This window comes from Pipistrellus hanaki, assembly GCF_964339955.1.
Source record: "Pipistrellus hanaki genome assembly, chromosome: 9".
Lineage (NCBI taxonomy): Eukaryota > Metazoa > Chordata > Mammalia > Chiroptera > Vespertilionidae > Pipistrellus > Pipistrellus hanaki.
The window spans coordinates 79,655,358-79,677,695 of NC_140511.1; the positions used below are offsets into that span (position 1 = coordinate 79,655,358).

Below are 22,338 nucleotides of genomic sequence, written 5' to 3' on the forward strand. Positions count from 1 at the left end.
ACAGGCACGGCCCACTGTGGGGCGTGGGCAGGGCTTGTCTCCTTGCTAAAAGCTGGTGCTTTCTAGTGCAGACACTGTTGTATGGTTTCGAAAGCTCCCTGCTGCTCTTACCACCCTGCAGTTAAATGCCTTTGCCAGAAGAAATAATTTATTTACTGGATAAATATTTAACATTCTATAAAATTTTAAATTATACCAAAAACTGCAAATATTCTGAATTTTATTGCTTTATTTCTAAGCAGTTGAAAGTAATTACAGATGTTATCACATTCATTTATCCAGCTATTCATTTAATACATATTTATTAAGCATCTATTATATGCTTAGCATTGTTCGAGGCACAGAGGCCTGATACAGCAGTGAACAAAACAGACCAAAATCCCTGCCTGGAGCACCTTTGCGTTCTGGGTGAGGAGCAGTTCTCAGAATGAGGTCTGCAGACTCTGGGCTCCCTCACCCCCTTTCAGGAGAGACACAGGCTGAAGTGATCTTCATGGTAACATGTGGCATTATCTGTCCTTTCCACGCCTGGCGACATTCATTGAAGTGGGCAGTGGTGGGTACAGCACAGGTTCTCGGTGCACAGCAAGGCAGCTCCCCGGTTTGTACCAGTAGTTACTGCATTGTTTACCATCAGACTCGAAGGAAGCAAAAAGGGCCAGTTTTGCTTACGAATGTCCTTGAAGAAATAGTAAAAATGGCTAATTTACTGTATCTGAATCCTGCACTCCCTGCCTTTCTAACATTCCATGTGATGAAACGGGTAACACGCATGAAGCACTTCTGCTTCGTGGCGAAGAAGGCTGTGACCTCGGGGACAAGTGCTTGTGCAGCGAGTCAAAGTCCCTGCTTTTTCATGGAACCATTTTTACTCGGAGAGAAGGGCTTTCAGACAAACTCGTTATTCAGACTTGGGTATTCAGAAGTTATTTTCTTGAACTGTCACTTCAAAGGAAAGAACTGAGAATATTTTTGACTAATGATAAATAAAATTTGAACTTTCACGTGAAAATCAGAATTTTTAAAAACCTGTCTCTGGCTCTGACCGGTTTGGCTCAGTGGATAGAGCGTCGGTCTGCAGAATCAAGGGTCCCAGGTTCGATTCCAGTCAAGGGCATGTACCTTGGTTGCGGGCACATACCCATTGGGGAGTGTGCAGGAGGCAGCTGATTGATGATTCTCTCTCATCGATGTCTTTATTTTATTTTTTTAATATTTTTAAAAATATATTTTATTAATTTTGTATAGAGAGGAAAGGAAAGAGAGAAAGGAGAGGGAAAGAGAGAAAGATGATGAAAGAGAATTATTGATTAGCTGCCTCCTGCATGCCCCCTACTGGGGATCGAACACAAAACCCAAGCATGTGCCCTTGGCTGGACTCAAACCTGGGACCCTTCAGTCCGCAGGCCAGCACTCTATCCATTGACCCAAACCAGCTAGGGCATCAATAATTTTTAAGAGTTTAAAAAGATACTGTGACTAAAGAGTTCAAAATTATTGTATTAGAAGGAAAGAGACAATAAACATAATAAACAAATAAACTTATATCCAGGCTTTCCTTGAAATTTAATCTATTCTTAAAAAAACATTTTGGATGGTAGAAGTCTGTCTTCTATTATTTAAATGGGAAAAATAGCAATGCATTTCCAGACATCTTTTTTTTTTTTAATATATTTTATTGACTTTTTACTGAGAGGAAGAGAGAGGGATAGAGAGTTAGAAACATCGATGAGAGAGAATCATTGATCAGCTGCCTCTTGCACACCCCCTACTGGGGATGTGCCCGCAACCCAGGTTCATGCCCTTGACCAGAATCAAACCCAGGACCTTTCAGTCCGCAGGCCGATGCTCTATCCGTTGAGCCAAACGGGTTTCGGCCATTTTCAGACATCTTAAACCTCAGCCTATTTCCTGAAATATCACTACAGCACTCTTAAATATCTTTGTGACAATCCACAGAGAGTACTTTTATTTAAAAAAGAAGAATTTAAAACACCAGTGATACCCTGGCCAGCTGACTCAGTTGGTTAGTGTGTCATCCCCTTATGCCGAGATTGTGGGTTCAGTCCCTAGTCAGAGCTCATACAAGAATCAACCAATGAATGCATAAATAAGTGGAACAACAAATTAATGTTTGTCTCTCAAAAATCAATAAAATTTTTAAAAAATTAAAAATAAAATACCAGTGACTTAATTTTTAATATATTAATATTCATTGATAGGTATCTTTATGTGCTATAAGTAATGATTCTATAGTATCAGATTTAAATTGTTTTGCTTCTATACTGCAAATGAAGGTATACTATTATATAGATTTTAAATGATACATAAAGATACTAAAGATAATTTTTAAATTGGACTCAAGTTGGTATCCTAGGCACCTGGAAGAAGCAAATATTGGGACCATGAAGGTCTTAGTCCTTGGAGAAAGGGGGAAAGATGAAGCAGAAATGCATCATGCTTTTAAAGTGCCAGAGCTGTGACTGCACTGTACTCTATGTCCTGCTACCTGCCTATGCAGTTCCCTTTAACAGGTTTGCAATCCAGATAATGCATTTGGGATAGAAATGTTTACAGGTATTTATAGCACATATTTGGATAGTGAAGGTTCAGATAATCGGACTGCTGCTGTTGGAAGGTGATGTGTCCTGTGGGGGAAATAAGTAAATAGTATAAGAGAAGGGGGATGGAGCAAGCGGGGTGAGGGTGGGGTTACAAATTATAGTTTATACGCGTTGGGCAAGGCAGGCCTCACTGAGAAGACTCTGGAGGAAGTGGGGGAGGGAGCCATGCGGAAATCTGGAGGAAGAGCATTCCAAGCAGAGGGAAACGCCAAGACAGGACCCAGAGGCAGGAGTGAGTCTGGATGCTTGTGGTTGGCACGTCTGGCAGAATCCAGAAGGACGGGGAGGCCAGTGAGGCTGGAGAGGAGTGAGAGCTGGAGGAGGTGAGGTTGAACAGGGATGGGGAGAGGATGTGTGCAGATTATTGCAGGGTCTCTGGCTTTTGTTCTGTGTGAATTGGAGGAGTTCGCTCGAACAGAAAGTGATGGGACCGCTCTGGCTGCTGTGTGAATCAACCGATGAATGCATAAATAAATGGAACCACAAATTAATGTTTGTCTCTCAAAAATCAATAAGATTTTTTAAAAATTAAAAATTAAACACCAGTGACTTAATTTTGTGGAGAGAGACTGAAAGAGGAGCCAGGAGAACCAGCTGATAGAACAACAGTGATGGTGCAACAGGAGAGATGGTGGCAGGGTTTTTGATTAAGCAACTGGTGGGGTGAAAATGCCTCTAGGCGAGATGGGGAAGACTGGGTGAAACCGGTTTGGAGGGAAAGTCCAAATTTCAGGTTATCATATTATGTTTGAGATGGCTATTAAATATCCAGGAGGAGATATCAAAAAGAGAGCTGGGTGTATGAGTTTAGAGTTCCAGGGAGAGGTGTGGGGGAGAGAAATCATTTGGAGAGTCATCGACACATTTGAGACCTTAAGTTAGATGAGATCATCGGGAGTGGAGTGCATATAAAGGACAGGTCTAAGGACTGAGGCTCAGGCACCCCACTATTAAAAAGTCATGGAGAAGAAGGACCTGAAATCAAGAAAGAGCAGCAGGAGGGAAAGAGGAAATCCAGGCGAGTGGTGTTCTGGAAGCCCAATGGAGGAAGCGTTGCTGACAGAGAGGGTGATGGCTCTGTCAGAGCTGCAGACAGGTTCAGGAAGGCGAGAACAGATCATCAGTCCTCCGAGTGGAAGTTAGCCGAGCCCTTGTCCGTAGCAGTTTTGGTGGAATGGTGGTATAGGAAGGCTGACTGGGATGCATCTAAGAGGAAATGGGAGAAGACTTCAAGAGAGCGAAAAGAGACAACTCTTGAGTTTGCTATAAAAGGAAGGTGAGGAAGATGGCTGCGCCCAGGTGAAGACCTAGCCGCAGCCGCACACAACAATTTCAATAAAATACAACTAAAATATAAAACAGACATTGCCCAGAACTACAGGAAGGTTGACTGACTGGAAATTCTACAGCGAGAAGCAAGGACAAAACCAGAAGGAGGCGCGGAGGAGCTGGAAAAGCCCAAGGTACGGAGACACGGTGCGCGGAGAGGACGGAGCCAGAGAGGAGGGGGAGACGGAGTGCCTGGCGGGCGTTCCCTAGCGGAAAGGAGATAAAACTCCAACTGTGCTAGGCCCCCGACTGCTCTGAACCCCAGTTCCCCAGACCCCGGGGACCCAGGCTTAGCCATAGGGAGCTGGGCTGTAAGGCGGAACCCGGGGTAGCGGCGAAAGGAGGTCCCGGAGGCGCGCACACTGCCCCCAGAGAAGGGACGGCCGGCTGTGCCGCGGGATTGCCCTGACGGGAAGGAGACTGGAGCTCCAGACTGCTCTGAACGCCACCTCCAACTCCACTTCAAACTGAACTGAACCCCAATACCGGGCTCATTGGGGGAGAGCACATAGACTGTTTGGCAGCAGGCGAAAATCGAGGGCACCTTTCTCTCAGAGGCGCCGGCAGCGAGCACTGAAGGACCCACATAGGGCGGGGCTGACGGAAGCCAAAGCTGCAGGCTCCACCCTGAAACCTCGCCCCATCTGTAACTGCGAAATGCGACAACAAAATAGATCACAAACGAAAGAAATGGAGGACAAAAAGCGTCTGGATATAGAGTTCAAATCTACGCTTATAAGGTTTTTCAAGAATTTCCTAGAAAAGATGGATAAGACCTATGAGGATATGAAAAGAGATCATCAAGAAATGATAAGGGAACAACAAGAAATAAAGAATACATTGTCTGAAATAAAACATATTTTACAGAGTCCTAAAAACAAAAGGGAAGATCGCAAGAATCAAGTCAAAGATTTGGAACATAAAGAGCCAGAAGACACTCCTCCACAGAAGCTAGAAGGCAAGAGAATCCAGAAAATTGAAAATAATGTAAGAAACCTCTGGGACAACTTCAAGCGAACCAACATCAGAATTATGGGGGTCCCAGAAGATGAGAGAGAGCAGGATATTGAAAACATACTGAAAGAAATAGTGACAGAAAACTTCCCCCACCTGGTGAAAGAATTAGACTTACAAGTCCAGGAAGCGCACAGAACTCCAAACAAAAGGAATCCAAAGAGGACCACACCAAGACACCTCATAATTAAAATTCCAAGAGCAAAAGACAAAGAGAGAATATTAAAAGAAGCAAGAGCAAAGAAGGTAGTTACATATAAAGGAGCACCTATACGATTGTCAGCTGACTTCTCAACAGAAACCATGCAGGCCAGAAGGGAATGGCAAGAAATATTCAAGGTGATGAATAGTAAGAACCTACAGCCAAAGATAATCTATCCAGCAAAGCTATCACTCAGAATCGAAGGTCAGATAAAGAGCTTCACTAATAAAAAAAAAGCTAAAGGAGTTCATCACCACCAAACCAGAATTATATGAATTGCTGAACGGGGTTCTTTCAGAAGAGAAAGTAAACAAAGATAAAAATTATGAACAACAAACACGTAACTATCAACAAGTGAATCTAAAAACCAAGGAAATTAAAAAAAAAAAATCTGATGAACAATATTAACTGGTGAATATAATAGAATCAGAGGTATGGAAGGGGAGTGAACTGATGATTCTTGGGGAAAAGGGGAGAGGGGGGCGTGGGAAGAGACTGAACATAAACTGTGCACCTATGGATGAGGACAATGGGGAGTGGGGAAAGGGCAGAGGGTGGGGTGGAAACCTGGTGGAGGAGAGCAATGGTGAGGGGGGGAAAAAGGAACATTTGTAATAATATGAACAATAAAAATTTATTTAAAAAAAAATAATAAAAGAAAAAAAAATAAATAAAAATGCTATTTCCTGATGGTAGACAAAAAAAAAAAAAAAAGGAAGGTGAGGTAGGGGTGGTAGTCAACAGGGCATGTGGGGACAAGAGAGGCCTTAAAAAAAATAATGGCATGTTTTCGTTAAGGGAAATGATTCAGAATAGAGAAGAAAGGTGATTATGTAGGCAAGGGAGAATGGCTAGAACAGTCTGAGTAAGTGAGAAGGGATGAGATCGCAAGGAGGGCGATTGACAGGACAGAAGCACGGGTTCTGTGTCCCAGGAGGGAGGAGGGTGTGAGTACAAAGGTGGTCAGGAAGTGGTGGGTGTGGCGGGAGCTGTGGGAGCTCTTTTCCTACTTTTCACTTTTCTCAGCAAAGTAGGAATCAAGATTATCGGCTTAGAAGATGGAAGGACTTGGAGAATGCAGAGATTGCTGGCAGCATGAAGATTTGGGGTCATACATTTAAAGTCAGAACTGTTAGCCTGATTATAGGATTCTCTCAGGCATGTTCAGCTGGTGCAGTTGGATTTAAACAGGTTGTAATTTACCAAACGAGTACTCAGAACAATAGCAGGCAAAGGAGTCAAGGGCATGGGCAAGGGCATCCTTATAAAGATTGATGGTGGCACTTAAGCTGGGCAAGGAGGAAAGCAGGAACAGCAGGGACATGAGGGAGAGTGAAAGGGTGGGAGGATCAATGGGTTGTAGGTTTGGTGAGTTTGAAGGATTATCATTGTTGATAAACTAGAGAGAATGAACTGAAAAGATAGGAAGTGCCAATAGAGGTGAGTGGGATGCATAAAACTGAGATTTCTGGTAAGCATTGCTTGTATGACCATGTGAGTGGCTAGGACAAGCGTGAGGACAAGATCACTGGAAGAGAACTTGGGATTTAGAGTCAAGGGGTTGGAAAGACCATATCTATATTGAAATCATCGAGTTAGGACTGGAGGAGTGTTGGGGAGAGAAACAGTGAGTGAGGAGCCAAAATTAAGACATGAGCAGGAATGACTGGCAGTTCTAGGTGACAGCAACAGTGAAGAATAGAGGATAATATAGTCTTATGACTTCAATTCCAAGGGGGGTTAGGGAGGTGGGAGGGAGAATGTTCTGTAGCTGGTGATGAGCAAGCGGACGCCTGCGCACCTCCACGCCCAGTGGTGTGTGGATTGTGGGAGAAGAGCGGCCACCATCTGAGCGGCTCCAGGAGGCAGGTCTTCAGGCACACACACCAGGCCTGACACCTAGAAATATCTCTAAAGCATGCCAATGTCTCTACCCACGGCAGAAATATACATAGACCACCTTTTGGGTTATCTCATATTTCTGAGATTCATTTTACAGAGATTTCTTAAAAGCCTAAATTAACTCAGGTGAAAACTTTGTCAGGATTCTTGTTTGTAATAGAGGTTACTATAAAAAGCATTGTCAACAGATAAAGCCATTTCCTTTATTATTTTAATTGGTATAACGCTATTCTAATTATAAAACATTGTAAAATGCATTTTATTTTTAAATGAATAAGAAACCTAAAAGTAAATAATAAAAAATTTTAAATTTCTGCCAAAACCGGTTTGGCTCAGTGGTAGAGCGTCGGTCTGCGGACTGAAGGGTCCCAGGTTCGATTCCGGTCAAGGGCATGTACCCGGGTTGCGGCACATCCCCGGTAGGGGGTGTGCAAGAGGCAGCTGGTCGATGTTTCTCTCTCATCGACGTTTCTAGCTCTCTATATCTCTCCCTTCCTCTCTGTAAAAAATCAATAAAATAAAAAAAAAGAGGCAGCTGATCAATGACTCTCTCATCGATGTTTCTAACTCTCTATCCCTCTCTCTTTAAAAAAAAAAATTTTTAAATTTCTAAAGGAAAATATAGCAGAATATCTGCTCTGATATAGCAGAATAACTTGATAAGCAGAATATAACCTTGGACTAGGCAAAGATTTCTCAACTGGGATCAAGAATGCATTGAGCATAAGAGGAAAAAATAAAGTTGACTAAATCAGAATTAAATTCTTCATCAAATTATTATTAAGAAAATGGATAGGCAGAATATTTACAATACATATATCTGACAATGTCATGTGTAAGTTTAAAAGCTTACAACTTAATAAGATAAGCAACCTGGGTAAAGACATTTGATGAAATACGTATTCATAAATGGAAATTTACAAATGACCAAAAAACTAATGAAAACTTTGTCAATATTGTTACTCATCAGGGAAATGCAAATTCCAACCACAATGATATTGCACTGAGCGTATCCATTAGAATCCACCAATCGGCTTTCCCGAGTGTTCATGAAGCTGTGGGGCTGCTGGTTTCTCTTAAAGTTAAACATGCATCTCCCTAACATCAGCACTTCCTCTCTTAGGCATTTGCCCAAGAAAAAGGAAAACACACGTCCCCACAGACTTAACTTCAGCCATAATTACTGGAAACAACCCAAACTAGAAACAACCGATTGTGAGTGTTCGGCAGCGGGAGCGTGCATAAACGAAGTGTGGTACACGTGTGCCTAGCACAGAACTCTGCTTCGCAATAAAAAGGAATGAATGGTCCGTGCCACAACCTGTGTTGACCTCAAATGCAGTATGTGGGCAGAAGAAGCCCTAGCAGAATAGTGCATACTGATGGTTCCGTCTCTGTGAAACTTTAGAACAGACCAAGCGAATCTATTGTGAACGAAGTCAAAGCAGTACCTGCCTCTGGGAGGGGTGCAAGATTGGGAAGGGTCAGAGGGATTTTTCCAGAGTAAGTGTTCTCCATGTGGATACAGATGTGGGGTACTCAGTGTGTGCATCTATCCACTCATCAGTCTGCACTGGAGACCTGGGCACTTCACTGTTTAGGTCAAACCTCAACTTAAAAAAAATCATTTGTAGACATTTACTTGCATTCCTCAGATCTTCCTGCGAACTCTTGATAGTTTAGGATAGTTTGGCTTCACTTTTTTTTTTAGAGCTAAAAGCACTGCGGTGTCTAATACAGTGGAAGTTGGTGTGGGGGTGCTAAAAGGAAAGTTTCCTGGAAAAAAGTTGTAGTTGGGCTGAGACCTGAAAGACAAGTTGATTTGCCTGAAAGAGCATCTGAAACGAGAAAAAAACCACACCGACAGGACAGTGCTGCTGAGTGTCAGAGAGGAAGAGCCAGGCTGAGGGGAGCGTGGGGAGGTCACACCACACCCTGGGGCACATGTGTCAAACACAAGGCCCGCGGGCCAAATCCAGCCCGCCAGGCCTTGCAATGTGGCCCGCACCGCGCTGTCATCACTGCACTCTGCTGTCAGTTTATGACATTGTCAGTTTATGACTGTTCAGTAAACCATTCGGCCCGCGATTTAGGCTGGATTTTAGATTTTGGCCCCTTCTCTGATTGAGTTCGACACCCCTACTGGGGGATGGCACCTGCTCGCCTCTTCCTCCAGAGCATTGGGAAAACTCGGACGCAGTAACAAACCATTTTAATGTGAAGACCCTTTGTAAACATACAGGACAGTATCAGCATACAGTGTACCTGTGGTGTGCCTTTATTCTAATACAACAAAGACTGGTAACAGCGCAGAGTTTTTCAAAGTTGTTTGCCAACATAGTATTCCGTTCAGTCCGGTTTTTGGTGACACGGCTTTGACATAGTTTTTTCTTGATTTCAGGGTTCAAAAAGGATTCTTCGCTCCAATGAGATCATCCTTCCTGCCAGTGGACTGGTGGAAACAGAGCTCCAACTAACCTTCTCCCTTCAGGTAGGAATCTGCCCACAGTATGCCATGTCCAGTCCCATCCCTAGACAGCCCTCTGATCTGGAAACCGTTTGATCCAAGAGCAGACGTAGCCCCATGAATGAAAGTCACCCAGTGAATTAGCCAGAGCAGGAATGGATTAAAGTCACCTAGAGCTCACACGTTTAGCCTGGAGGGCCAGAGTAGTCACTTAGCCAGCCATGATAAAGATGCCAAGACCTGAATGGGCTGCTAAAAAATATACCGTGTCTCATTCTTCTCTTTCCTTTCCTTAGATAAGGCTGTTAGCTCACCTGTCCTACCACGCTCTGCCCCATCACCTCTTAGTGAGTCACAGCACACAACCATTTTGTCCTCATCTTGTAATCTCCATCCATTCCCTTCTCCTTTTTATGTCTGTCTGTCATCACAATCCCAGTCGGCCAAATTGAATGCATAGAGAAAACACCTGAGCACATGGCCAGGAAAGAGGCAGTTTTCTGAAATGTGCTCTGTGCCAGGCCTGCTGTAGACAATGGAGACTCAGTGGTGAAAAAGACAGGCAATATAAAGTCATCAGAGAACAAGATAATTTCCGATGTGGAGAGGACAGTGAAGGAGAGGAAACTGGGTAATCCTATCTAATAAAAGAATAATACGCAAATTGACTATCACTCCAACACACAACATGGCTGCCCCCATGTGGTCAAAGATGGCCAGCAGGGGAGGGCAGTTGGGAGGGACCAGGCCTGCAGGGGAGGGCAATTAGGGGTGACCAGGCCAGGCCGGCAGAGGAGGGAAGTTAGGGGAGACTGGGCTTGCAGGGAAGGGCAGTTTGGGGAGACCCAGGCCTGTAGAGGAGAGCAGTTGGGGGGACCAGGCCTGCAGGGGAGGGCATTTGGGGGGACCAGGCCAGCAGGGGAGGGCAGTTAGGGGCAATCAGGCTGGCAGGGGAGCAGTTGGGAGCCAACAGTCCTGGATTGTGAAAGGGATGTCCAACTGCCTGTTTAGGTCCAATCCCAGAAGGGTCGGGTCTAAACAGGCAGTCGGACATCCCTTGAGGGGTCCCAGATTGGAGAGGGTGCAGGTTGGGCTGAGGGGCGCGCGCGCACACGCGCACACACACACACACACACACACTGCATGAATTTTGTGCACCGTACCTGTAGTGGGATATAGAATTCTGTGCACTGGGCCTCTAGTGGAATATAGGCCTTTCCTTTGGTAAGGCTTCACTGAGTAGGAAAAGGAAGTGAGAGCTGGATTTTAGGAAAGAGCCAGTCACAAGATGATGGGGGCAAAAGGAACTGTAAGTTCAAACTGTGACGGCCCTAAGCCAGGCACAGGTTTTGATGGTCATGCATTTTGAAGCCCTGTTATTAGGTTTATAAACATGTGGAAGTAAGTCTTGATGAATTGACCCCTTTTTTCAGCAAGTGATCTTCTCTTTGTTCTGTTCTTTGTTCTTTTGGACTGCAGAGTGGAAGCCAGGTACCAAGCAGAAGCAGACCCCCAGCAGCAATTCAGTGACACTTCCTTTACCCTCTTACCCCTCCCCACCCATGAACAGACAGGAGATGGGGAAGCCCAGAAAGACTGTGTGCCCTCTAGCAGGACCGGCCCACCAAGGCCTCAGGTGCTCATTAACCATGCCTGACTCTGTTTTGCACTTGGCAGTACCCTCACTTCCTGAAGCGAGATGCCAATAAACTGCAGATCATGCTGCAAAGGAGAAAGCGTTACAAGAACCGGACTATCTTGGGCTATAAGACCCTGGCCGTGGGACTCATCAACATGGCAGAGGTGAGAGGAACACAGTCTGCAGACGGTTGGCCTTTAAATCGTTGTCTAAGAGACACACCAGGCCCAGCCATGACAGCCCAGCAAATGATTTTCTCAGCCTGCTGGTGGGGTGTTTCATTTGATAAGTAAATTCTTATATTGGAAATGCAGGATATACCTCTTTTTTCAAGTACTTTAACTTTAAAAAAAAAAAAATTCACACCCTGACCTGTTTGGCTCAGTGGATAGAGCGTTGGCCTGCAGACTCAAGGGTTCCAGGTTCGATTCCGGTCAAGGGTATGTATCTTGGTTGCAGCCACATCCCCAGTAGGGGGTGTGCAGGAAGCAGCTGATCGATGTTTCTAACTATCCCTCTCCCTTCATCTCTGTAAAAAATCAATAAAATATTTTTTTTTAATTCAAACTTATAGAAAGGTTGTAAGAATATACAAGGAATTCTCATTTACCCTTTACCCAGATTATCCAGTGTTAACATATTACCACATTTGCCTTATTTTTCTCTAGGTACATATTTGTGCATTTTCTTTTCTGAACCATGAGAGTAAGTTGCAGACATGATGCCCCATTGCACATTAATATTGCTCTTCGTTAATTTCCTAAGTTATGTGAACACCATGCCTTCATGAAGATCAGGACAGTGTCACTGATACAAGGTTATCATCTAATTCAGAGTCCCCATTCCAATGATTGTGCCGTGCTTCAATAATATCCTTTTAGGTCGGCAAACTCATTAGTCAACAGAGCCAAATATCAACAGTACAATTTAAATTTCTTTTGAGAGCCAAAAACTGACTTCTGCGCATGCTCACAAAGTTTCAGTCGCACTGTATGTGCGCACCTGCATGTGATACTTTGTGGGAGAGCCACGCTCAAGGGCTAAAGAGCTGCATGTGGCTCGAGAGCCGCAGTTTGCCGACCACGGTTCTAAACCCAGGATTTAACCTAGGATTATGTGTTGTCATGTCTCCTTAGTCTCCTTCAACTACAACAGGCCTTGTCTTTCATGCCCTTAACATTTTTTAAGAGTACAGGCTGGTGACTTTATGGAATGTTCCTTATTTGGATTTGTCTGGTGTTTTCCGAAGATTAGGTTCAGATTATATATTTTTGGCAGAACTACCATAGAATTAATGATGTGTTTTTCTAGTGATTTGTCCCATTACTGGTGATGTTAACTTTTATTGCTTGATTAAAATGGTGTCTAGCCGAAACCGGTTTGGCTCAATGGATAGAGCATCGGCTTGAGGACTGAAAGGTCCCGGGTTCGATTCCGGTCAAGGGCATGTATCTTGGTTGTGGGCATATCCCCAGTGGCGGGGGGTGCAAGAGGCAGCTGGTCGATGACTCTCTCATCGATGTTTCTAACTCTATCTCTCTCCCTTCCTCTCTGTACAAAATCAATAAAATATATTTTAAAAAATATATTTTTTTTTATTAATTTCAAAGAGGAAGGGAGAGGATGAGAGAGAGAGAAACATCAGTGATAAGAGAGAATAATCGATCAGCTGCCCCCTGCACGCCCCACACTGGGGATCGAGCCGGCAACCGGTCATGTGCCCCGACTGGGAATCGAACTGTGACCTCCTGGTTCATAGGTCGATGCTCACCCACTGAGCCATGCTGGCCGGGCCATCTCTTTTACTCTTCACACACTTGTTTACTTTCTGATGTAAAGCGTTAGACTCATCTTGTACTTTTTCTGACCCAGCCTTGGAATGAACTGGTCCTCTGAGGAGCCCTGGTTCCGTTAGTGGAATATGGCATTTAGAAACCAAGATCTGGGTACTAGGAGTGCTCATTTTCCCAGCTGGGGTATCACTGCTTCTAAACAGAGCCAGGGAATATATGTACATATATGTGTATGCACATATGTACCCATGCACATCATGTCTATTTCCCCGTCTATATCTACCTATCTGATCATAAGCCCACATGCCAATCAATTCCAATCCGACACCATAGGGCTTATTCTAGCCTTTCCACATTTCTGATCACCTCTCCAGCCATGAGAAACAGGCTCCTTGGTCCTCGGGTGCTTGCAGTTCCCTCCATGCCAGGCAGAGCCTCTCAGCTCCGGCACAGGGGAGGCAGAGGGGGCCACACATCCGTTCTCAAACTTATTTCTGCACGTTAGTGCGTTAAATAGGGGAAAGGTGGCCGTAATAAGTGGGACATGTGGGGTAGCCCACCATCTCTCTGTCCTCTTCAGGTTTGGTATCGGTACGAGGGCCGGGGGCAGTGCAGGGACCTGGACGCCACGTTCCCTTGCGCCCTCTCCTGTGCTGTAGGTCCTCTTCCTCACTGCGAGGGGAGCTCCCCAGCCTGGAGAACTAGTTTCTCTGTGAGGGACCTACGCCAGAATGGCATCCTAGACTTTGGCAGCCATTTTCGATCTCAGGCCTTGATTTTTATCTTTAACCACGTGGTCTGACTGGTGGTTGGCACTTCCAGAGACAGTTTAAAAATAAGCCTTTGGCCGAAACCGGTTTGGCTCAGTGAATAGAGCGTTGGCCTGCGGACTGAAGGGTACCAGGTTCGATTCCGGTCAAGGGCATGTACCTTGGTTGCCGGCCCATCCCCAGTAGGGGGTGTGCAAGAGGCAGCTGATCGATGATTCTCTCTCATCATTGTTTCTAACTATCTATCCCTCTCTCTTACTCTCTGTAGAAAATCAATAAAATATATATATTTTTTAAAAATAAGCCTTTGACCGGCATAGGAGAGTAGCCATACATTGGAAGATAGTGAGAAAGGGAAGTATTAGCAGAATGCCATGCCCGTTGGCTTGCACGTCCACTGGGTCTGGGGAAACGGACACCTCTGCAGACCCTCCGCAGTAAGGCGTTTCCATTGCCGCTGTGACCCAGGTGATGCAGCACCCTAACGAGGGCGCCCTGGTGCTGGGCCTGCACAGCAACGTGAAGGACGTCTCCGTGCCTGTGGCAGAAATAAAGATCTACTCCCTGTCCAGCCAGCCCATTGACCACGAAGGAATCAAATCCAAGCTGTCTGGTAAGATGCCTGCCATGTCCGGAGGCCCCGTGGGTCCGGAGCAGCCCTCACCTGATCTCCGTGTGGGGAAGGGGGATGAGATGGTGCCTAAAATGTCCTTAGGCAGGAGTTAGAGGTCCTGAAAATACAACGTGGCCTGCCATGGCTGTGCCTTCCTCCGCCCGCCGCAGAGAGCCAGGATTCCGCCAGCCTCGGGCCAGGCCTCCCATGGCGAGGTTTCCTTACTGAGGTGTCTGTTTCCAGACCGTTCTCCTGATATTGACAATTACTCTGAGGAAGAGGAGGAGAGTTTCTCTTCAGAGCAGGAAGGCAGTGATGACCCCCTGCACGGACAGGTAACTCCACAGGCCGGGCCTGAGAGCAGTGCCAGACCTGGGGCTTCCCAGCCTCACTGTCCCCTCCCGCCCAGGACCTGTTCTATGAAGACGAGGACCTGCGGAAAGTGAAGAAGACCCGGAGGAAACTCACCTCCACCTCCGCCATCACCAGGGTGAGCCTCCGAGTCTGGGGAATGTGTGAGCCGAGATTTTCAGTTGATGAGGGGGCATGGGAAGGTCTACTCGAGGTTTTAAAGCCTCACATGACCGCCCCCTCAAGGTTCTGATATCCCCCTGCGCACTGCCTCCTCCACCACCTAATTAAGAATCACGGATGTAACGGTTGTCTTAGGATAGAAAAAAGGTTGAGAACGGTTGTTTGAAACTTTGGAACAGGTAATGCTTCCTCCGGGAGCAGAACACCACAGACACCCACCTTCCCTCCCAGGAACTGATGGTGCACGCTCCGTACTGCCCCCTGCATGGAGGAAGCCAGTCCTCTCTAGGAGGATCGCTGTTTTAGTCATGTATTGGATTTACCCAGAAGTAATTGGCTAGTGCTTAGAACTGTGGACTTGATATGGTTTAATTACATTAGATACAGTTCCTGCCTTAATGGGTCCATAACCTTAGAGACAAGTGCCCTTGGATTATCTCCTGCATGAGATTTCCTCAGGAGTCACTGTTTTTGGTGAAATTAGAGTCCTGAAACACTAAATATCTGAATTTCTAAATTAACTTTGATGATGGAGTTTCTGTGTGAAAATGTGGGAGAGGAGTTTTTAGGAGAGAATTTCACAGTTTCATTTCCCCCAGAGGCTTCCTGATTCTCTAGTGCAGACTGATAGTCTAGGGATCCCAAGAGCAGATTCCCATCACCTTCGGAGTGACCTGAATGTGGGCCAGATCTCCCGGATGGTTATTGTATCTGAGCTGGTGTCCCGCCGTGGAGCCAGACTGTCATGGCCAGTCCTCCGGAGGTGCCACTGCATGGGAGTCCTCCAGACCCGGCCTTGGTTCCCTGCGGACTAATGACTAGAGAGAGTGAAACGGTGTCCTAGTCCTTGATTGGCTCTCTGTGGCCGCCATAGCTTCCCGCTACAGGGCCAGAGTTCAGTGCTCCTCCTAACCTCCCCACTCCCCCGCAGGCTTTTGTTATTAGCTGCAGGCACTTTTCAGTCTTTTCCAGAGGCGAGGTGATTGTTCTGTAGTTTCTGTCTCCTTTTGTGCACATGCTTTATTCTCTCCCTGCCAAGAACATTTTGTTCCAGACACGAATCGAGGTGCTGCTCTTACACGTCTGTCACTGTGATCCCAAGTTTTTCCTCTGCTGGGAATGACCTTTCCCCCTTTGGAAGCCCTCCCTTTCTTGAAGGGCGTAGCGCCATCTTACTTGCAAGTTGGTCTTTTCCATCCCCAAACAGTGAGGCTGCCCTTCAGGCAGGAAGTACTTATGGCCACAGGTAGGCATTGTGCCCAGAGTTGAAGACAGAGAGATAAGGAGGGCCATCAAGGAGCTCACAGTGTCTAGTGACACAAGCACATCTAAACACTCAGTGGGACGGGTGCCAGCGGAGAGAGCTTTGTGTAAGGGGTAGAGGTGGCCAAAAGCAAACGTGACCACTGAGCAGGAGTGCCAGGAGGGCTTCAGGGAGGAGACGCTGAGATGTGGGTTTCTCAGGATAAATAGAACTTTGCCAAGTGGGTCTGGGGGCAAGGTTTAGTCAAGGCAGAGGATACCAGTAGAGAGCCCAGCTCTTCACAGAACTGTAAGCAGTTAGTTTCCACTTGAACGTGGGGTGGAGGGGTTGAAGGGTGACATGCGGCTAGAGACAGAACTAGCCCTCCGGCAGACATTGGTTTGGCTCTTAATCTCTGTCACCCAGGCAGTGCGGCCCACTGAGCCCTCAGGTCAGAGAGGAGCACGATTAGATCTGCATTTGGAATGGTCACTGGGTTTAGAGGGACAGACTGGAGAGTGGCTGGGCATGGGCCGGTGCCTGCTGAGGCTGATGCAGTGATCCCAGAGAGGCGAGGAGAGAGGCCCGGAGGGAAGCCGCGGTGTTACAGTGGAGAGAGGTAGCAGTACGGAGCACGGGGCAGGAAGGAGAGGGGGAGACTCCATGTCCAGAGTCAGGCATTTGGGTGCATGGTGACATCAGTAACCAGGGGAGGGAGTATAAGGAGAAGACAGTGAGTTCCTGTTTTGGAAACGCAGAGTCTGAGATGCCTGTGTACGTGCAGGTGATCGGCACCACGGGTCTGAAGGACAAGAGAAAGTAATGAGTGCAGGTGCGCCTGTGATATTACCAGCGGGAGCGTGGTGCAGGGCCCTGGGCACCCTGAGACCTCCTCCTCGCCCCCGCGCCCCCAGCACCAGGACCCGTGCTGTGCCCTGGAATTAGTCATAGATTTGAAGTGCCGAAGGGCAGAAGCTGTCTCTTCCCACCTTTGTGTCCTCCCAGTTTCTCACAAAATATGCTCTCAGCCCCTCTGTTGACTTGATCGCAAATGGGTGTTAAGAACTGCTGTGCCATTTGTCCCTGCAGCAGCCGAACATCAAACAGAAGTTCGTGGCCCTCTTGAAGCGGTTTAAAGTTTCAGATGAGGTACGACCCCTTCCTCTCAGGGTGCATGGTGAGTAAATCTCCCTGAGCTGCACCCTTGTTCCTGGGTGCACTCTTCATGCCGCTGGGAGCCAAGATTCCGGACCCCCTGGCGAGAAGGTAGCTAACGAAGGGCTTTAAGCTACTTGAAAAGAGAAAGACTTCACACGTAGCGCCCAGGCTTCTCGGCATTTGGAGATGGGCAGCAGGGGTACCCCCCGCCATTGCCTAACACCCAGCCTCCGGTACAGGGTCGGCAGGACACCCAGCTGTTGTTGTAGGTCCCCTTCCCGCCCATTCCAAGGGGGACATTGTGAGCAATAGCTGTGTGAGGCCGGAGTGTCTTCAGAGCTCCAACCTTGAGTAACCAAGAGTTGGCCCTTGATAGAGCAGCAGTCTCTCCCTGGGCTCTAGCCGGCCTGGGCCGGTTGTCCCTGGGTCATGGCTCCCGGGCTTTCTTGTGCCCGCTCCCTGGGAGAGGGATGCTGGCACTGCCGCTTTTCCTGACCCCAGGCTCACAGAGAGTGCCCGAAGAGGGTGAAACTGTGGCCTGTCCCTTACAGGGACTGTCCAGAGGGCCGGTGTACCTGTCCAGGAGGAAGGAGTTGCACATCCACCGTAATGGTAAATCGGGATTACCCTAAACTGAAGACCTTTGTCCCTGCAGGTGGGCTTTGGGCTGGAGCACGTATCCCGGGAGCAGATTCGCGAGGTGGAGGAGGACTTGGATGAGCTGTATGACAGTCTGGAGATGTACAACCCCAGCGACAGCGGCCCCGAGATGGAGGAGACAGAGAGCATCCTCAGCACTCCGAAGCCCAAGCTTAAGTGAGACCCCCCTCCTCTAGCAAACTGTCTCCCATTCCTCTGCTTCCAGACCCTCCCTCACGTCCCCCAGTGCCAGGGAATCTCCATGCTTCGTTCTTGTGGAGCCTCCTTCTGTCTGGACAAAGTCCATGTGTTTGCTTCTAACTGACAAAGGCCTTCAGGCCAGGTCCCTGCCTGTCCCGCTCTGCCGTGTCCCCTCACGGTGTCCGTGAGGCCAGGTCACTGACCGTTCTGGAACACCAGCTCTCCCAGCTCCCGGAGCGCTGTGCTGGCCCTGGCGGCCGCTGACTGGCTGTGCTTCCTCACCGCAGGCCCTTCTTCGAGGGGATGTCGCAGTCCAGCTCACAGACGGAGATCGGCAGCCTCAACAGCAAGGGCAGCCTCGGCAAAGACACCACCAGCCCTGTGAGCAAGCCCAGTGGCTGGGTGGGGGGGGTCCTGGGGAGGGAGTGTTGGGGCTGAGCACTCTGGGCCTTCTGCTCGGGGCTCATTTTGGGACCTCGGAAGAGCACCTCCTCTCGTTTCAACCTTGGTTGTCATCTCGGTCCTCGCTGCGAGCTTAGCTGTCTGAAGGCATTGCTGTAGCCGGTTGGCTGTTCTTTTTGGTCTGACCCCACCCTCAGTTGGAGCCTTCCCTCTCAGAAGGGAGTGTGGCACCCACCAATGGTAATCGATGAGGCATTCCAGGCTGGAGAAGGAACAGGTGCAAAGTGGGCTGGAAGCCCACAGGTCTGTTCAGAAGACACGGAACTTGGGTAGGTTTATTTATAAAGGGGACGGTGCTCTCGGATAACTTAAAACTCAGTGGGCAGGTTCCTGTTTTGCCCGGTGACGAGGAGAAGGTGCTGACTGCTGTAGCCCGGGAGCCCAGCATCACCCGGGCCCGTGCTCAGTTCCCGGTCGGGAAGGCCCTCCCACAGGGTCAGCGGCAGGGACCCAGGAGATGCTGCATCTGTCTCAGCCCGGGAAGCTGTCCTTCCCCTCGTTTACAATAAAGGCAAGAAGACGACGTGCATGGTTTCAGAAAGCCCAATGTCTTCTGTCAAAGAAATTGAATCTTTTAAGTCTCCCTATTCTTGCCGCTTTAAGAGAAGGAATACAAAATTCACCCTGCAAATAGGTATTAATTGTGGGGAAATAATATGAAGCATGTGAGGTGCTTTTCCCCTGAAAAGCACTGTCTGTGGTGTGCACCTGTCCCAAGCGTGCAGCTAGCGAGGTGGGCAGCTGGTGGGCTGCCTTACTGCCTGCTGCCGCCAGGTGGGGCTGTCTTCCACCCAATCTCTCTTCCTGGTGAAGGCACAGCAGGCAGTCCGTCCTAGAATGGTGACACCAGATGGCAGTAGTGAGGAAAGGAAGGATGGAAAAGCAGCCTGCACCAGGAATCACTGAGAATACCGCCACGGGGAGCCTTGGGGCCTGCACTTGCAGACCCCGTGCCCTCAGCAACTTTCCAGCCCAGGCTCCTGTGACCTGGAGCTGAGGCGGTCTCACTTTACTGTTTGTGTTTGCCGGGCGGCTGGACGGCCCTGCTGAATCGCCGCTGTCCACGTGGACAGATCTTTGGCCACTAGAGCCAGATTCCGTCTTAAAAATAAACACAGGGATGGCTCTTCTAGAGAGAAACCTGGGGCCTGCGGAGGAAAGACCTGTCAGTGTCCTAGGAATGCAGAACGGGACTCTGCTGTAACAAACGCAGCTCAGTGATTAATGAGGCAGTGCCCAGAGCACTGGCACAGCACCCAGCAGGTGACCGCTCAGCAAATGCTAAGGACCGTTGATATTAAGAAAACTCTTTTCTCCTAATGATGGTGTCTCTGGGTTGTTGGGGTGTGTGTAGGCTTTGCTTTACTCTTGTTACATGGCTTACAACATTTAGGAAAATGTCCTTAGTGCTCTGAGCCTCGGGTGCCTTGTTCATAAGGAGAGGGTGCTGGCATGGGAGCCTAGGTGGCTGTAAAGGCGATGAGGAGCAGTCTTTGCAATATAATGGGCTAAGGGTCTCTGTTTAGGCAGAACGTTTACTGGGGCCGGGTAGGGGTGGGTTGCAAGCATGTGCTCTGGAGTCAGGCTGAGTTTGAATCTTGACTTCACCAGTTCATCCACTGACTGTACTGGGGCAGTTGCCACACCTTCGTTCCTCATTGGTGTAGCTCTGCAAAGCGCATGCCTTACAAGGCAGCGTGAAGATACAGTGAGAGGGTGCAGGTAGCACATCTAGCATGGCGTCTGGTTGATGGACGGACTGATGTACCGTGGTTAATGGAAGCTAGATGTCTTTTTAGTGAGTCCTTCAGATTCTGCTTTTATTGGCTAGATTCCAAGTTCGCTTTGCTGATTCTCTGTGATACTTCTATTCTGAAGAGCCCCATATGTTTTGATGTGGGTGTGGAACTTTGGAATTCTTTCGTCTGAGAGGCACTTTGGGAAGGAAGGACAGAGCGAGGCTGTGCTCTTACGAGGAAAGCTTGGAAATGTATTAGGAGAAGATACTGAGCTTGTGCTCCATGGGCTGGCCTGTGCGTGCTGCCCCTTTTGTCCTTGCTCCCTGATACCCTATCTTTGCTGTTTGTTTATTTTTCTTAATCTTCCTTTTTGTTCCCCAAACTTTAGAAGATTTTGTTTATCACTAGAAGCAGAAGGAATTTCTGCTAATACAAATTATTACAGTTCTTGAGTTTTCCCAAGACTTGTGCACACAGCAGCGACCTTCTTTGCTGTGTAAGCTGGTAACAGTAGGCCCTGCCAGTGCTGCCGCTGGGGCAGTCAGGAGAGGCGGCCCTCCAGTCAGGACTGCCTGCTGCTGAAGACTGCTGCTTCCATGCACTGAGCATAGTGGTGGCAGAGACTAGTACTTCATCACAGTGACAGCCGAAAACATCCCCCACACCCCGGAGCCTGGCACCCTCCGCAGCAGCCAGCATCGCCCCACGGCACAGTGCTCGGAGTGCTACCTCTGCCTCCAGTGCCACGCACGCAGACAGATACGGCTACTGCACTGCCAGTCCCAACTCCTGCAGAGAGAGAAGCCCTTAGTGTCCGCAGGAGCAGAAATGGAAACTCAGAGTTGAGTTTGCTCCTAGTGGGTTGCCAGGGACATCCAGGAGAGTCAGTAAATAGCTGGCAGGTGCCCTCCAACCCCAAACCAAGTTAAAGATGTTATCGGGTGGGCCAGCTTTTCTGTGGAGACATGCTGCAGGGCATGCTACTTTAAAACCTTCCAGCGGCCCTAGCTGATTTGGCTCAGTGGATAGAGCGTCAGCCTGTGGACTGAAGGGTCCTAGGTTTGATTCCGGTCAAGGGCACATGCTTGGGTTGTGTGCTCGATCCCTGGTAGGGATGTGCAGGAGGCAGCTGACCAATGATTCTCTCTCATCATTGATGTTTCTATCTCTCCCTCTCCCTTCCTCTCTGAAATTAATTTTTTTTTAAATATATTAAACACACACACACACAAAAAAAAAACCCTTCCAGCAAAATGGTGTTATCGCCCATCATTGTCACACTGAGACCCAAAATTGAGTGAAATCCTCTTCAGTCTTAAGTCTGACCAGGACTTTGCCATGATTCTGCTATTTTAACATTGGTTATTACATAATGTGTATGAGGTAGCTATGCAAACTGGAGGCAGCTGATTGTGTATGGCTCTGAACCAAACCATCTCAAAATCTGAGGTTTAAAGTGTGTTGCGTTAGTCTTGGAGCTGGCTCAGAGCAGTGGTTCTCCACCAGGGATGACTAGTTATCTCCAGGGGACGTTTGCAATGACTGCAGCCATTTTCAGTTGTCACAACGGGAGGCAGGTGGGGACAGGGGCCGCTACTAGGATCTAGTGGGCAGAGGCCAAGGGTGCTGCCAAACAGCCTGCAGCACACAGGGCAGCCCAGCCTCAGGGGAGATCTGCCCCAGCTGTCAGCAGTGCCAGATGGAGAAACCTGGTTCAGAGTATGACTCGGTGCCTTCTTCTTCTTTTTTCTCACCTGAGGATGTTTTTATTGATTTTTTTTAAGATAGGAAGGGCAAGAGAGAGACATTGATGTGAGAGAGAGACATCAATACGTTTCCTCCCATACCCACCCCAACTGGGGATCAAACCCACAGCATAGGTATGCACTCTGACTAAGAGTCGAACCCACAACCTTTCTGGTGTACAGGACGATGCTCCAACCAACTGAGCCTTCCAGCCAGGGCACAGGGACCTGCTTTTGTGATCCTTGTTCATTAGTTTGCCACGT

General features: G+C 48.0%; 1 protein-coding gene across 1 annotated transcript in view; it reads left to right on the forward strand.

Moving 5' to 3' along the window:
- The window catches only part of PACS1 (phosphofurin acidic cluster sorting protein 1), an 87,831-nt gene that overhangs the window by 51,094 nt on the left and 14,399 nt on the right, over positions 1 to 22,338 (forward strand). Inside the window, exons 3-10 of the mRNA XM_084893855.1 lie at positions 9,473 to 9,562; positions 11,216 to 11,341; positions 14,209 to 14,353; positions 14,597 to 14,688; positions 14,763 to 14,843; positions 17,220 to 17,279; positions 17,944 to 18,104; positions 18,416 to 18,509. Coding sequence (XP_084749981.1) covers positions 9,473 to 9,562; positions 11,216 to 11,341; positions 14,209 to 14,353; positions 14,597 to 14,688; positions 14,763 to 14,843; positions 17,220 to 17,279; positions 17,944 to 18,104; positions 18,416 to 18,509 — 849 coding nt within the window. The remainder of the gene's footprint in view (positions 1 to 9,472; positions 9,563 to 11,215; positions 11,342 to 14,208; positions 14,354 to 14,596; positions 14,689 to 14,762; positions 14,844 to 17,219; positions 17,280 to 17,943; positions 18,105 to 18,415; positions 18,510 to 22,338) is intronic.